An 18101-nucleotide genomic window follows, 5' to 3' on the forward strand; every position below is an offset into this window, starting at 1 on the left:
CAAACCAAATGAATGTGTGCAAGACTATTTACTGCTTGGTGTGAGTTTATGAGCAAGATAAATCAGCTTTGTTTTGTGCCCCTTTAACTGCTCAGGACATCACAGGCCTGCAGCTCCCGCCATGTCAGGGAAATACATCTCACTGTGGGACTACGTTTGGAGAAGCAAGCAATACAATGCAATTCAATGGAGCTACAAGTGCTAGACATAACACAGCGCAGTGCATCACAGGCATATTCTCTCTCAATTCAGTGAAATTTGGGGGAAAATAGTAACACTTTGCAGTGCAATTTATTCCAGTGTATTAACTATGGAAAGGTAATATAAGGACACAATAATACTGTGGTAGTACTTCATGAAAATCTCCCTTAGACATAATGCATTTAAAGAGCATAACACAATATAGGTACAGTGTGCAATTGTGCATGTATATTGTTTTGTTACACCTTAGTAAGTATTATCAATTAAGGAGATTTTCATTCAGTATACCACAGCATTATTGTCTAGTTACAATTCTCCTCCACAGGTTAATATGCAGGTGAATACACTGGAATAAGGCCAGCATAAAGTAAAGTGTTACCAAAATATTCAAATGGCGATGAGCGATATATACACATGGTCTGAAGTGTAGCTGTCGATGGGAAAAGTCAGAAAGTCACTCAGGTGGTGAGATCTCGGCGACAAGTTATTCTGCGGTGACAGATGACATTTCTGTGAGGTTGCATCTGGAGCGCTCTGGCGCTGAGGCAGAGCTGGCCTTTCACTCTGTCTGCCTAACCAGCGTTCATCAGCATGCCTCACACACACACACACACACACACACACACACACACACACACACACACACACACCACCCACACAGGCACACATAAAACATGCAAATGGCAGCTGGCTCCATGACTGTAATGTCCCCTCTCCTTTTTTGTATTGTCTCTCTGGTTTTTAGATGCGGCGGTTGCCACTGTCTTTCTTTCTCTCTCTCTGAAATAGTGTGCTACTCTAGGATTAATGGAAGTGATGGTGAGCAGGTATAGTCACAGTCAGGTGACCTGTTTGGATAGAGGAGACCGAGAGGAATTCCTCTTCAGCCACTCTGAAGTGCTATTCATTAATCAGGCAAGTGTGGGTGTGCCGCAAAGAGACACTGACAGAAATGTGTCTCAATAATGGAAATGTTTTAAATCAATGAATAGAACACACAGAAATGAATTGGATAGAAAAATCATAATAAACAAATTAAATGCAAAAAATAAATCCTAAACAAATAAATTCAGTCTTTCTTCATATCTCATTCTACCATTTCAAATATACTTAATTCATCAGAATTTGTCAGATATTTCATATATCATGACGTTTCATCGTTATTCATATTACGTTAATTACAACAGCACATGGCTATAGGATATTTCAGCAGGTGACGTCATTGTTATTTTCCGTGGATTAAACTCTGGCAGATAAAACAATCTAATGAACTAATGATTAGCTCAGTCCAGATGCTGAACATAAGGCAGGTACAGTAACCTTTAATCCGTTGTTGATTGTTGATTCACGTTTACTATAGATGTGCACGTAAAAAGATTCAGAGTTTCTTTGGCTTGTGGTGTCTAGTGAAGCTAGGTCAGTCTGAAAACATTCATGCCCAGATTTGGCCATACCTCACATTATTCTTTCTTTCTTTCTCCCTCCCTCCCTTCCATTCTTCCTTCCTTTTCTGCCACATTGCACTGGGCAGACCAGTGCGATCTCATTGCCAGTGTTTCCCCTCTATTCAAATGAAGGTGGGCCTGAGCTGAGTGAATCCCTGCCTTCATTCCGGGCTCAGAAGTACAGCAGCAGGCACGCGTCGAGGCAGAGGGTGGCACGGGGATTTTCCTCCAGTGATTCATTTGAACTTTTCCTCTCTCTGAAATGGCATCACAGAGGCCCTGCATGATTAATGTCACCACACTCATATACACTGTTTTACCCAGAGTGCCAGGGTTGTCTCCGCCCGTCTGTCGCTGGATCTCAATATTTGAAAAGCAGCAACTTTTCAGAATGCCCCTGGGCGGGTCCAGGGACGCTGCGGTGTGATTGGCAATCAGCCGGCTATTCAAACCTCTCCAATTGTCCATGTAATGTCAAGGACTGAGGTGAACACACCCACCACATAACTGAGCGGCTTTGCATTTTGACAACACCGTGAAAACACACTGGCAGAGATTAATACAGCGTCGTTAATCAGTATTCTCATGGCTATAATGTCAATCCAGTGTAAAATTAGGGAGAAAGTCCACACTAAAAGAGAATTCACATGTATCGATCCTATGACCTTGAACAATCGGGTCTACATTTTTAAAAATAAAGCCAAAGCACGGCACTGCATAGCCAAGGACCTAATTTATGAAAATGTTCTCCATTCAATCGTATGATCAATTCAACTTTGCTTGGATTTGGTCATAAGCACAAAAATTGTGCGCACAAACCTTCATTAATGAGGCCCCAGGACTCTAATCAATGATGGCATCAAGAGAGACAGCGCCTGGAGCTGCTAGATTGACATCGAACCAGAGACTGATTTTTTTTGACACGCTGATTTTGTTCTGGGTGTTTTGCTGAGGATACGGGTACTTGGGAATACTTTTTTACTTCAGTAGTATTGACGCTAGTATGAAATGAAGCTCATTTGGAATTGTAACAGTTCATAAAGTTTCCCATTCAATACCATGGAGCAGCTCTGGTCTTCAGCCCATTGACAGCACAGCTTAGTCTTGTTTCTAGTTTTGGAAAAGATATTTTTATGTCCAACTGAATTTCCCATTTAAATAGAATACGTATATCCAGACCAAGAATAGCAACTGACCCAGCATGCATCTGTCCTGCCACTATCAAAAACACTGTAACACAAATCTCAACTCTGAGATGACCAGTTACTGTTCAATGTGTCATGGGACTTAAAATGTTCCAATTAATTCCTCTTAAGGATGAAGCAGTGCAGATGTAGCATACTGCTGCTTGTAGTGTGTGTAGCAAACAAGTAGGATGTATGTGTTGGCTACATCTGTAAGTGTAAAACTCATCTTTTAAATGGCTTCTTGGCCTAGAGGAAGAGAAGCTGACTAGTAACTGAAAGCTGTTTCTTTGATCCTTGACACCAACAACAGGGTGTATTGCAGGGTTGCTGGTATTACATCTTTATCATAACCATGCCCATAGATTCTGTCAAAGTGCTCTCGACCAAGGCAATAAACCATAAACTGCTCCACCATGCCCAAACCTGCAGTCCAACCTCTCTGATGAAATGCATGCATCCAGGGGGCTATGTGTGTTTTTAGGGAGGATATGTGGAAAAAAAATAGCACTTTGTAATGTAGCCTTCATCTAACATGAAACATTAGTCATGTTTTGAATTTATTCTGATTGCTCATACAGTTTGTTTGCAAATGAATGGAAATTATTTAGAGTGTTAATTTACTTTCTCAACAAATAAAGAATAGGACAATGGTGATGTACAAATAATAATAATTTTTAATAATTGTGCCAATTAATCCAAGGTTATTCTCAAAAATGTAACCTGTTTTCTGTCAGTGTGTCCTTTGTCTGGAGGTGTGAGTAGGTTGGGCCTTTAAGACGGATGAATAATAGAATGGGAATGTCACAGTATAGTTTTATTAAGCTATATTCTGTAAAAAGTAGGTATGAAATGAGCAGGGAATGTGTTACCTGTTTTATCTTGTTATTGACAATGTGTATAAATTGCTACCTTGGTTTGACAAAGCTCCTGTCCTGCTCATTGTCCTGACCACACACTTCTCCATACTACCACTCACTGCAACCTACTGTATAATAAGTAATGGAAGTGGTGGGATGGAGTCTCTGAGTTGGATAACCGAAGGCAAAAATGTGGGAGGTCCAGTGGGTGGCCTTTGGGAGCCAGTAGGTGCAGGGTGAGGAAAATGTTGAATAGAAAGTTCCTCTGATAACCCGTCCTGTCTAGTCTTCTGCTACATGTTATCTCTGATCTGTTTGATCTGTTCAAAAAGCAATGCCTCAGTCTTTTTAGAGCGCTACATCAATTCTCTCATTTCATCAATAAAGTCTGGTTCAGAGAGTTCTTGAGTTGAGGAGCTCATAGTAAACGTTTTTGCCCGTATTACCGGCGGCTCTGTCTCACCTTCAGCTGCTGTTGCTCTCTCAGGCGCTGGCTCCGAGTTCATTGTTCTTTCTGCACTTTCCCCCTGTACTTTTCCTCTGATATAGGGTTTTGTTTTTGCCCACACTCTGCACCTCACATTTGATCTGCATTTTGACTCCACAAACACTTATCAATACCACTGCTGTTATAGGTTGGGGTGAGTGGAGGTATGGAGAAACTTGTGGTCAGGCCAAACGATGACTAAGGCAAGAGCTTTGGTTGTCATTACTGACCTGATAGGCCTGTTTGAATTGGAGGGAGGGCTCTCTCTAATACATATTTAAATACATTATTATTCTTTTTTTTGTGACCAGCCAACACAAATAAATTGATACCATCGTTTGAAAAAGATCTTGTCCTGGCCATACATTTCTGCATACTACCAATTACACAGTTACCTTGTGTAAATCGACGAATAACTAATCTAAACCACCAATCTAATCCTCTGGCTGAGCGTCTTCTTGTTGGCTCCACGCTGACACTCTGATGCTTCACTCTGCACCTTTTACCTCTGAAACTCAACAACAAGATCCACCCAGCGAGGGCAACGGGAACATTTCTAATTATTACCGCAATTATAATCATGCTTGTATTGCAACAATGCCTCTCTAGGCTCTGTGGCCCCACCGCTAGCTAGATGGGCACACACAGAGAAATGCTAATCAACATCCCAGCTTCATCAGCTTATTGGTGGCTCGGGTACAGCGAAGAGCCTCTTCACTTCTCCTTCAAGGGTGGATATAATCAGAGGCGGCATCCATCCATATTTCCTCCCTCAGGGGAAAGGGGAAGGTACGGAGCTCTGCAAACATACTCACAGTAGCTCCCCAGGATGGAAATACCATGTGGACTATAATTGGCTTTAGGAAGTGAAGCCCTATTTGTTTGACTTGCTTCATCACACTTACAGCACACTCTCATGATTGTCAATCAATGTGATTTCTCTTTCTGTGATATAATGTGATACCGTTTATTGTCGTCCATGAAATTCGGTTTGCAAAGGCCGGCGCAGAAAACAGCACGCATCATACTGCATCATGCATAACACTGGGTCGCATACGACACATGCACAAGTTCACAGCACTCATATGTTCTCAGTTTCTCTCTCACACACAGACGTAAACACACACACACACTCCCCTACCTCTTCCCATTGGTGGATGTAGCGGATGAGCCGGGAGAGGCGCAGGAGTCGCAGCAGGCTGAGGATCTTGGTGAAGCGGACGATCCGCAGAGCGCGCGCCGTCTTGTAGAAGTCCGAGTCGATGCGCGTCTCCACGATGAGGAAGATGTAGTCCACGGGTATGGAGGAGATGAAGTCCACCACGAACCAGCTGCGCAGATACTTGATCTTGATCTGCTGCGGGTCCAGGATGATCTCCGTGTTGTCCTCCTTGACGATGCCCGTCCTGAAGTTGAGGACCAGGTCCATGAGGAAGAAAGTGTCGGAGACCACGTTGAACACGATCCAGGGGGGCGTGTGCTCGTCCTTGAAGAACGTGATGCCCACGGGGATGATGATCAGGTTGCCCACCATCAGCAGCAGCATGGTCAAGTCCCAGTAGAACCTTGTGGGGAGAGAGAGAGTGAGAAAGAGAGAGAGGGAGAGATGGGTGGAGGAGAGAAGGCTATGGTCACAGCATAATACACTTCTCCAGCTAACTAACTGCAGTGTCTATAGGTAGTCAGACATTATTCCCCCTACAACAGTTTACTAAGTACCGGTGCTTTTCACACCTTGCCTATTATGGTTAGGGAATAACAGATATTGTTGAATAATTTGGTAACACTTTACTTTACAAGGGCCTTATTCCAGTGTATTAACCTGTGCATTAACCTATGGAAAAGAAATTGCAAGTACACAATATTACTGTGTAGGTACATGATGAAAATCTCCTTAACACATAATGTACTTAAACGGTGTAACACACCATGCAAATGGATTAATTAAAATGGTGTTGTTACACTGTTGTAAGGACATTATGTATTAGGGAGATTTTCATCAACTACTTTCACAGTAATTTTGTGTACATAATACTTTTTTTTATTTCAGTATCATGCACTCTAAGCACCCGGCCCACATGGACTAAGAAGACACATCTATGTATACATCTCATATTATCATATGTATAAAAAACATATTCTTAAAGAAAGGGAGTTGCCATTTTCCCCAGGCTTTACAGATAAACTGTGCCCCATACTGTACAATCCACCTTCTCTAAAGCATACTGCAGTTAACATTTATTTTGCAATTGGTTACAATTATTCAAATCCCCACAGAAATCAGATACATACGAAAAAAATGTGATTACTTGCTGGATTACTCAATAACATGTTTGAGGCAGGAAAGGTCATTTTAATTGTGATAAAATGAACATAAACATAATTTACAGATCATACAGGGTTGGTTAAATTCAAACCGGCATAATGAAAAAAATAAACAGTAAACACTACACAATGAACACACGCATGTACACATGCGCGCGCGCGCACACACACACACACACACACACACACACACACACACACACACACACACACACACACACACACAGGCTCATGGGTCAAAATAACCATAGGTCTAATGTTAATGTTAATGTGTACTCTAATCATACAGTATACTGTATGTATCTGTTTGCGTTGTATGTATCCCCTATGCTGTGTATGTATTTACACGTTTGTGTGCCCATGTGTGTATGTGCCTGTGTGTTTTCTGCTTGTCTGTGTGGGTTAGACAGTAATTACATGTCTTTAGGAGGGCATACAATGGTGAAGGGCCCCACAGTCTTACATAATATTGTTTTGCAGTAGATGCCACAGAGATACTGAAGCTTTTTGTATTTGTCTGATCCCCCATTAATACAATACTGCAGACAATTCTTTGTTGATTGATTCTTTATTGATGTTACACAGTGGAACCAAATTAGTACATTGGAACCCAAAACTCTACCAATTAGTTATGATAAAAAGCAAAACTTTTCCGAACAATTCCTCTTGGGATGAAGCCAAAGTGCAGCAGTAGTTCAGCAAGTATACAGTAAAGAGTGTGACTATAAAAATGGCTACATTTGCACACATACACATCCATTCACTGCTCATGTATGCTGAGCCAGTGGGCTACAGTTAGCCAGTTTTGGGATTTTTGAAAATGAGCTGCCTTGGTGTTTTTCTCACGGTTTTTCAGTTATTTTAACATGTTTTTGGTTCAAAATAACCTCAATTCTGAGGCATTTGGATTAGAAAAGTCCTACTGTAAGTTTACATTTTATTGATTTTAGAGGCAAAGTAATTCAAAAGTAAGTTTTATAGTAATCGCAGAGTAATATAGAGAGTAGAGAGTAATACAGTGCACATTTGCACATGATGTACTGTACATTGTTGTAAATTCACATCTTCATATCTCACTTCATATCTCCCTCATTGTTATATTCTGCCTGTATCAGTGGTATTTTCATAATGGTTCCACTATTTCATATGGTATACATACTGATAGCTTTAAATGTTAGGTTATTTAATTATTTATTATGTTTATACATACTTATATTGATATTGAGCACGAGCATACATTTATAGAACCCCACATCCCGACATTTACAAATATTTTAACGCATTATTGTTTCATTACTCTTTTACCTAACTTCCCAACAGGAATCAATAAAGTTTCATCTCATCTTATAAAAGTTACCTTCCCAACACTATTGATAACCAGCTATCACACCGCCACCAAACACTCCCCACCCTGCCCCAACACACACATACACACACACACACACACACACACACACACACACACACACACACTGTGTGGATACAAATCCTATATCTGTGTGTGCATCCCTAACTGGGATTTATGGATTTGTATTCTGTTTTTCTTTCTGGACATAAAAGGCAAAGTCCTTCATGGTGGCATCAACGCAGAAGTTATTTGCTGCAGGGTGCGGGGACATGGAGAGAGTGAGAGAGCGAGATGGGGCCTCACTGATAGAAACTAGTGCAGTGCCCATTCAAAACATACCTGTTCGGAACGGGCCGATTGCTTGGCCTCCGGTATTGCTGCTTGCAGCTTTCTTGAGAACCGCTCATCCAAACAACTTCACACTCGACACTGCACGTCCTTGGGTCCCCAGCAATACACCCGCCAAGTGTGAAGTAGATCGGACGAACAGTTCTCAAGATATATATAAGGACACACATGCAGACAGAGATTCCTTGCTTTATAGTATGATGCCTTGGAATGTTTTTTGACTTTTTCCAAGATTTCAATGTACAGCCACTACCAGCCACCCAGACACACTACCCAGACACGCTAGCCTGTTTTAACCTTTGAGACTCTTGTGTGTGCTGTGCATGTGTGCAGGCAGCAGGCCTGTATACAGGATGTAATGATGGAGTAATGACCTACATATATGTAACCTCCCCGCCCCGGCAGCAGGCAGCTTGATGTGAAAGCTATTTGCGTTTGTACTGTAAATCACAACTCCTGCTTGTGGTACCTAGGCTCCCATTCAAAAGGTCAATGAGGGTTAACTGTTAATTACAAAGTGTACCATGACCTCGTCCATCTTCCAAGCCAGAGAGTTTGGATATAAATTGCACTCTCTGCTGGCTTGGTAATTGAATCCAGATTGGTTCTTTTGTGTTAAGGATGATATATCCTGGGTGCTCCATGGATTGGATCATGAGGCAGGTTTTTGCATTGTGGATTGGTCCAGTAAGCGCGGATGATTTAGTCGCCCAACTTTAGCCCCACCATAAACATCTGTCTCCAAACAAAACCAATTTCAAGAGCAGGGCCATAAGAAAAAAGAAAGAAAGGATACTACAGACATAGCCATGACAGAAGATCCATTTTTACTGCAAGCTAGGTGGACTACAGAAACTGATTGCTGCTCTTTCACTTCCTTGTTGCAGCCAAGGTCTATTGATTACATGGTTGTGTCACAGAGTGCGGAAGTAAACAACCCATGGGTTTACAATGGACCAACTTGCGGATGTTGAACTCTGGTCCCAGTCAGGTCAAGTCAAATGTACTTCTAAATTGTTTTTTTTCCAAAAAAAAAAAAAAAGCATTTAATGGCTTTATGAAGCAAAAAAGTACAGATTAAAAATAAGGGCTTGTGCCACTATATCTTCCCAGTGGTGCTACCGTAATCACTGGCCATAGCGTAGAGTAGCCATAGCATAGTGCCTTATCCTCTGAACGCCACAGGACGGCGACTGTAACACACAAGCTGCAAGAAGTACACTGCCCCTCTGAACTGACTGATACTTTGCATCACATACGGTAAGCGATCATCTCACATCCCATTCGCTATTCAACTCGCTACTTCAGGCTGCGGCCGACAGTAACACATGGCCTATCTCATTTGTTCGTGAAAATCTTGATATTGATTTGGGGACAATGACATGGCTGGATAGCTAGCTAGTCTTGTTGTTAAACATACTGTAAAATTATATTTGCTGTTTGTCAACCGTACGCAATGTTACTGACTTTGAATCTTGCTAGCATAACGTTAGCATAATCATAGCTGAGCCAGAAAGGGTTCTAAGGGTTCTATGAGCTGAGCGGACTAGAAATATCTCCCGTTGCCAAGTCGTATCTAAGGTGTGTCCTATTTACTGGAGTAGTGAACAACGTTTCCATTGCATAAGAACCTTATGGGATGGTAATGATTATTCCAGGTATTAGTCAAACCCTCAGGTGTTACCAGGGACACTGAGTTATGGCTTGTGAAAAACTTTAGATTTTGATTACAAAACGCATGAAAATATAAATTAATGGTCTTATTTTCTTTTTTCTTTGGCAAGTGACCATGGTATAAGCGAGGTGTCCATAATCAGGAATTAATGGACTCCGCTGCGCGTCGGATGGTTCTGGCCTCCCCGTCGTCCATTAATTCCTGATAATGGACACCTCGTCGGGCATTATCCCTTACATAATGTATGTGTTGGTCACAGCAGAAATTGTGATTAAATGTCTCAAAATGAGACAATTTTGTTGTCTTTTCAGTTGATTTCTGTATTACAGCATGACTATTCTGTTTTACTGTTTACAGAGGTGTCGAGAGGTCTTCATTGCCTCTGAGAACACATAACTGTCTGTGGACAGTTTACATTCCTTTGAATGAAAAATGTTGCTGGGAAATTACACAGCCTGCTATCTAGCAGACACTCAAGCTGCAGTGTGACAGGATTAGGGTTTACAAGCACTTCTCACACACACACACATACACACACACACACACACACACACACACACACACACACACATGCATACATCTATACATACACAGAGACACACATCTCTCAGTTTCTTCTCTCTTGCACACATTGACACACATGCACACACACATGCACACACACACACACTGAGGAAACAGTGACAGTAATTGGAATTCTTCAAAGTAAAAGGGTATCCACTGTTTCAGCTTCTTGTCAAGTGGAGTTATATTTGGAAAGACATTGCTGCCACTGTGTTTGCTCATGTTAAGACTAAAAGCCCACAAGGACAAGAAAAACTTCAAAGGAAGTAACACAAGCACAGGTAATGACATTTGTTCCTCGCAATCCCACATTCCCCAGCATTACGAATGCCAGATAGCCTGTGCATTTAAATACATAGCATACTAACAGGATGGAGGTGCGCTCATGGCCCATAATGGGGTCCAACCACAATGAACTAAGATTAGCCTATGTCTGTCTTTCAGTTTCTGTAACACCTGCAAATCTTTGCCTTTGTTTTGCTATTGCCATCACTGAGGACCCAGCCCTACATAATAGGTCTTTTCAGCACTAAGTCAATGTTATGCAAAAAGCAGCATTCCATATTCTGGCTTGTGCCACCCCAAACAAATAAGAATATGCACCTATTTATGAATTGCTGCAGTAGCCATGCTGGTGGTTACCTTTAGACACAAACAACACTTATAATGCATTTCATCCTGGTGTTTTTTTTTTTCTGCTAGCTAGTAAGCAAGTGTGTGCACGGCGAGATGAATACAAAACATGTACAACTAAATGTAATATGAATGCAAGTTGAAAACACAGGATATCTTTCTGCAGCAGAAAAAACAAGACAAGAGTGCTGGGAGCCTGACAAAGACGTCTGGTGTACAAGGAAAAAAATATATACCTTGCAGAAAAGACCCAGCCAGCAGTTAGATGATGCTGTTTGAAAGACAGAGTGAGGGGAGAGAGTGAAAGAGAACAGAAAAGAGAACATGAGGCAGAGGAGAGCTCCTGCACATCCTAGCAGAAGGCACATCAAGACAGGATGCTGTTAAACACCTCTGCACCTCACTCTGGCAGAGCACAGCTACTGCTGGCACCTGTTTGAGCAAGCTTCACTTGTTATAGGAGCGTGGGGATTGGTAAGATCAACAGCAGCTGCTGTACGTTTAACGTTCATTGTGCAAACACTTCTTTCCAAATATCAAGGGCAATGCATGGCATGCGCTCCAATACAAAAAGATAATCAGGACGCATAGTCTCATCAAGATAGAAAGATTGTTTTGATTGACCCACTAAAATATAGTGGGACAAACAAGACGCTCAGTATGCAGAATTTCAAAGAGGCCCCTATGAATCCCTTGACATACTGTTTGTGTGTGTGTGAGTGCATGCACGCACGCGTGCGTGTGTATACTGTGTGGGTTTATGCGTGCGTGTGTGTGTGTGTGTGTGTGTGTGTGTGTGTGTGTGTGCATGCTTGCATGTGTACATGTACATGACTTCTCCTTTTCACTCTTGCGGTTGCCTCCAAATGGAGGTCAGCCCACCTAAGCATAGCAGGGATCCATTTACTGTGTTTTATTATGCACTGGGACCCTGACATAGAAGAACATTGTTCTATAAATACACTTGAGCGAGTGTGGGATGCTAGGAGGACATTGCAAAGGCATAAAACAATCCCATATCTCTGTGTGCATCCCAAATCGCACACTTATAGATGGATCTGCTATTTGTCTTGACGAAAACAAAATGCAGTGTCCTTGCAGTGGTGATACAGCAGTGATATTCTCTGGTGTAGGAGGAGAGAGAAAGAGAGATGGGGCCTCATTTGTAGAAATGTTCTTTGATTTTATCCTATGTTTTATTGCCCAATTGTTACAAATACTATGATAAACAAGACTAGTTGACCCTAGTAATGGCTGGGCCCTTCTGACCATGCCTCCAGGCATGTACTCTTCAAAATGTTAAACTGGCAATATGTTAAACCCTAGGCCAATGTATAGTGCTGTGCCTATAGCCCAGCCTAAAAATAAGTGAAAATCGTGTCTATTGCAGCTGTACCTTGGATGATTATAGAAATTAAGTCTAGTTCTATAAAAGATGGAGGAAATTAGAGAAAATAAATTTAAACTGCTGATTTTGCCATGACTTTTTTTATATAAATCAAACTTTTGGCTTGGATGTGGATCTCAAGTCAAGTCAGATTTATTTACGGAACATTTTTAACAAATAGGTACATCACAAAGTGCTTTCAGAAAACAAAGGACACCAATCATAGTGATGAGAGCACTGGGGAAGATCGGGTCAGTCCGCAGGAGAAGGAAGCAAAGACAGACTACAGGAAAGCAGACAAAGAAAAATAAAATGGAGACGAAGAGAGAGGAATGGCTGGCAGGGTGGTCGCTTTGCAGGACGGGTGTAAGAAACTTCTATAAATGAGGTCCAGAGAGGCAGACAGATGGTGCGAAAGAGAGCGGGAGTGACCACACTCGCAAAAGCTCACACCTAACTTGTTATGAAGCAGAGCTCACTGTGCTGATGAAGGGAGTCCTGACATTCTCCTGTCTGGAGGGACAGAGCCGCAGCCCACTCTGTTCTCCGGTGGGGTGACCGGGGACGGCGGAAACATGTTCTCACCCTCAGAGTGCGTCTGACTACATGATAAGCCTCTCTCATGCTCCCCACCCTTCTAGCCGGCTACCTGAAGGCCATTGTGAGAGCCAGCCAAGTGTTCCATCATTCTGAGCCTCCATTACCGCCAACGGCTTCAGATGGACACACACTGGTGCCACTCAAAAAACATGTTAACCCTTTAAGAGCACATTTAGATTGAGGAGGCGTAGGCTAAATGGGGCTGCAGGACAACGTGTATGTGTGCTTGTGTGCCTGTGTTTCCCTGGCAGGGAGCTATTTCTACCTGTTGGCTACCATGCTGGGAGAGTGACGGCATGGCATGTAGGTAGGTCGTCTGTCATGTCAGGTACAAGTGGCAGACAGCATTGAACAGCGCCTCCCTTCATCCTGCGTGGCACTGACTGAATGGGAACAGCACAAGAACAGTGGGTGCTCCCAATCTACACTTCTCTGAGAGCACCAGCAGCACTGTGTGCACTGTAAATGTGATTTGCGCTGATTGAATGATTGAAGTTTATCTGCTTATGCATATAAAAAGCGGCTCCCCTTTTGAATAATTCATTTGCTTGTTTTGTGCGTGGTTTTTTTTTCTCCCATTTTCTCTCTGAAGATTTGGTTTTGTTCAGAAGTGCGGATTTGCCATCTGCCTGAGAATTCTGCCTCATGTCATGTTAAATATTAGCTGCGCAAACTCCCCATTTCAGTTTGACCACTGCATGTTCTTCCCCTCATGTGGGACAAAGAACGTTGCATAGTCACTGTTTGCATGTGCGTGTGTGTGTGTACCGTGTGCATGCTGTGCACAAGCAGCTGTGCACAGCATGCATGCATGTATGCATGTGGGTGTGTATATCTGCTCTATCTCTATATGCATGTATTGAATGTGTGTGTGCGTGTGTGTGTGTGTGTGTTTGTGTATGTGCATATGTGTGTGTGGCTATGTTTATGCTTATGTGTTGGTGTACACAGATGGGGGAATCCATTAAGCCCACGGCCATTTTTGACAAGAGGGTGGATGAGTGAGAATGAAGCATGTAAGTCTCTTACATGAGCAAACAAACGTCCCTTAATTTTCCATAAACCACACTTAGCCAAAGAGAGGCAATTTAAGATAAAGACTGTTATACTGAACAGGAGAACAAGATCTATAACATAAAAGAACTGTACAACTCGTGTAAAAATAGCCCACCGGTCTTAAACAAGCCAGTTGGCAAACACAGCGAGATTGAAGTGTCTGGGAGAAAAAAAAATCAGGTTAAAAGGGTTAATCCTATTTTTGTTGTCACCCGCTCCAATGAACTGTCATAACGGCGCTGTCTTTGCTAAGCACAGCCAGCAGGCACACTGCGAGCACATCACTGACACTGGGGCTGCGCAGTCGCAGGTGGCTATATTTAGGTGAGGCACGCTGTTTTATCAAACCTAAGCTAAGAAGATTTCATCGGAGAGAAAAGCAAATCTCCCCAACCTTAGGCTAAGGGAAAACAGATGGATTTACTAAATACACAGTGGGGAGGAAAGAGAAAATCTACTGAAAAGAGTCAACCTTACCTAACATTGCTAAAAGAACCATAAATAAGATTACAAGTAGGCCTAAGGTAGGACATCAAGGTGAGGGCACAGGGTGTGATTTTTCATTCACCCCAAAAGCCCTGTCTAGGACTGTTATTCAACAGAGGCAAACGAAAGACAATGCGAAAGACAATGTCACATCTGCTGCAGTAGAAAACAGCTTCGACCGCTTAAAGGAATGCACTGGCTCTTTAGCAAATGCACTCCTTGATAAACTTAATGCAATGCAACCAAAACACTTGTAGCAGTTGTAGCAGTTCAGTATTTAGTGCACTATGGTGCTTAGAGATAAGTTGTGCCATCCACTTTATAAACACCACTTGCTTTGGATCGTACAGAACTAAAACACTGAACACACAGACGTGAGGCTGCTACCAATCTTCTCAACTGATCAGAGAGTATATTTACAAAAAGACAGTGAGACAGACACTCCTTTTAAAAAGACAGTGTATTGCTTTTATGATGGTTCTTCTTGAACAGTTAGAAAGGACCACGTAAAAATGGAAAACAAATATTTAAAATCTAATGAATGCTTGGAATTTGTAAACGTCAATACTTAGGCAACCTTTATGGCTAATCTCTGGACTGCCATTGTGTCAGTCCCAAACATTCCCAAACCACCACAGCCACTCATTGCAATAAGCCTGGCCTAAACTCGCTCTGACGTTAGATTATCTTAGAAGTGTGCACTTAAGCACTCTGACTAAATAATGAAATCACCAAAACCACTTTGCAGACTGACCAGAGGTAATCAGGCAGTCTGCCGTGGAGAATGCTCTGAAGGAGCAGAGTGTTTCCCATCCCCTTGTCATATCAGTGGGATTTCTTTTCTTTTTTTCGGTTGTTTCTGGAGAGGCACTGCCTGGCGCCACTAGCGGCGAGGCAGAGTGTCCCTGTCCTTGTCTCTGTAGCCCCGCAGAGTCCTTCACAGTTTCACAGAGCACAACCTGCAAGCTATCTGCTCGGGGGGAATAGAAGACTCCACAAGGATACTCTGCAGTCAGCAACTAACTAAAAAAAACACAAAAAAAACAGAGGGGTGAGTGAGTGGCGGAGGTTGCCAGAGAGAGAGCACACAGCGACAGGGCAGGCAGCTCTCCAGCCGCTCCCCATCAGCTTGCACTTATCCTACTAACATGCGTCAGTATCTGCACTCCAGCTTTCTGGACTGTCATTGTGGCACTAATTGCATCTCTGTTTTTATCATGATGCCTTGTTATCTCCTACAAGGTCTTTGGTGTCATGTCAAGGGGTCCGCTGTCAGCCAGCCACAGAGTGTGGTGGAGGAAACACTGGCCAGTGCCCCCCGACTGCAAGCCTTCCCCCTCCTCCTGCCCCCCTGCCCTTGTTGGACAGGAGAGAGAGAGAGAGAGAGAGAGAGAGAGACAGACAGAGAGAGAGAGAGAGATTGATAACGTTTTGTCTGTAATAGCGGGCCCTAGTCACACTGTACACTGTCACCTCGTCCCCTCGCTCCGTGCTCTGCACCGGCACAGGCCATTATCTTCACCAACCAGGTGATGTAATCAGCAAATGGAGCAGCCAGAATGAAAGGCTTTTCTATCCGTCTCCAAAATGTTGATCCGGGGTCAGAGGGCGAGAGGGAGAGAAAGGGCGAGAAAAGAAAACAAAAAAAAAAGGAGGGGGGCGAGAAAAAGTGGATACAGTGAGAGAAAATGAGACCGTGCACAACAAATTACTAGGACAGAAAGGCTAAAGGGAGGAAAGAGACCAAGAGAGGGAGCATGCAAGGACAAATCCATCTCAGCGTGGTCTTCTGGATAAGGAAGCCGTAAACCTCTTTCCTTTCCATACTGTATTTCTGAGCTGCATTACTCGAAAAAGTAACTTAGCATTTTTTCGGCACCGCCATCCTCTTGCCAAAAAAGGCACGAGGGAAAAATAAAAAGTAGGGGAAAATAAAACCAAAATTAATACTGCTTAAAAGCCGGCGTTGATGGAAAACCCTCACTAAGAAGACATTTTAAGCATGAAATGAAATCAAATCGGGGAGGAGATGCAGAGTTTATCTGGTTTTTGCTGGGGTGCGTGAGTAAGCAAAAGCGGAGGCTTATCTGACTGTTAAACCAAATAGGGCAGGATTTATCTTGTTTATTTGTTAGTTCTGTAATTTCTCGATTGTACATGCTAAACAGTGTCAGGCGTGTGATTTAAACACATTGCCCTTGCCGCTGTCCCCCTGTTCACTTCACAATCAAACACACAGTAGACATTTACGAGTACGGCCAATACCGGTGGGGAAAAGAGGACCACGCAATCGTCTTTGGAGATGGTGAAGATAAATAGGGACTCCCCCAGAGCAGAGGAGAGGGAACAATCCGTCTCCCACCACTGCATGTCTCATAATCCGGCCATTTGTCTGAGTCTTCTAGACACCCAGCGTGTGGTGGGGCCAGGCCAAACACATTGATCCAGGGAAGTATTCCCTGTGAATCAAGGCAGCCACGAACACAGAGTTCTTTATTCTGTGTGCTGGACCCCGGTCCTCTCTAAGTGGAAGCCCCGCTGTTTCCAAAGGGTTTAGCGTTCTATACATTCTGACAGAGTAAACAGAGGAGAGCTCTTCTAACCCGATACCATCCTCCCGCCATGTCTGTTTTTGCAGAGATGGCAGGTGAGAGTGATATTACTAATGGAATTATAACAAGCAAAGGTGAATTATGAGCATTCTGTCCAAATAATCATTAGTTGGATTGACATAAAGATGACATAAAGATAAAGTAGAACTCTCACTTTTTACTATATGCTTGCTGAATTACTGCTGCACTGTGCCTCCATTCCCGAGAGCAATTTTCAGCTGTTAGACGTTACACATGGCTTGTCCAGCTGAGCCACCAGGATGGAACTGGAAGTGTTTCTTTTCAAATTATAATTTAGATTTCTATAGGTTATTACAGTCAGATACAGTGTCATGATACTGTAATCATTTTGAAACTACTGAGTATGATGTTTTCATTTTTTCACTTTTTTTTTGCTTATATGATTGCATTGCAGCATGTGCTTACACATAATTTTCATGGGGTCACATACCAGCACATGTAGTTGACCTGTGATCATAATGCCCTCACATGTGATAACATGATATCACATAATATCACAGGGGTCATCAGTTTTTGAGACTGAAGCACCTGCAATTCAGGCACCAACTATTTGGAACATTATATTGCTTCAAAAACTTCAAAATCTAAATTGATGATTGTCAGAGCTCTTTTAAAGCTGACACATACTGCAAATTGGCATTCAACTTAATATGACTTATATGTCTGTGTAGCTGCCTTTGTAATTGTGATCTACTTACTTCACAGTTAAAGTCCTTTTTCATGTCATTTTCCATTATTTTGTCCACCCCCTGTATTAACATTTCAACACCAGTTTCACATCTTGACCATTTCCTATCCAGGCTGAGAGGACAAAAGAAATCCAATTTCAGTGAGAGGAGGGGTGTGAGAATGCACCTGGGGCACAGGCA

At 42.6% G+C, this 18101-nt stretch overlaps 1 protein-coding gene across 1 annotated transcript in view; it reads right to left on the minus strand.

Moving 5' to 3' along the window:
* hcn4 (hyperpolarization activated cyclic nucleotide-gated potassium channel 4) overlaps positions 1–18101 on the minus strand; it is a 73859-nt gene that overhangs the window by 46109 nt on the left and 9649 nt on the right. The window contains exon 3 of the mRNA XM_071528829.1: positions 5319–5742. Within this exon, the coding sequence (XP_071384930.1) occupies positions 5319–5742 (424 nt within the window). The remainder of the gene's footprint in view (positions 1–5318; positions 5743–18101) is intronic.

This window comes from Centroberyx affinis, unplaced genomic scaffold (genome assembly GCF_046629955.1).
Source record: "Centroberyx affinis isolate AG114_WGS23_722 - 3 ecotype Tasmania unplaced genomic scaffold, CSIRO-AGI_Caff_v1 ptg001734l_1, whole genome shotgun sequence".
NCBI lineage: Eukaryota > Metazoa > Chordata > Actinopteri > Beryciformes > Berycidae > Centroberyx > Centroberyx affinis.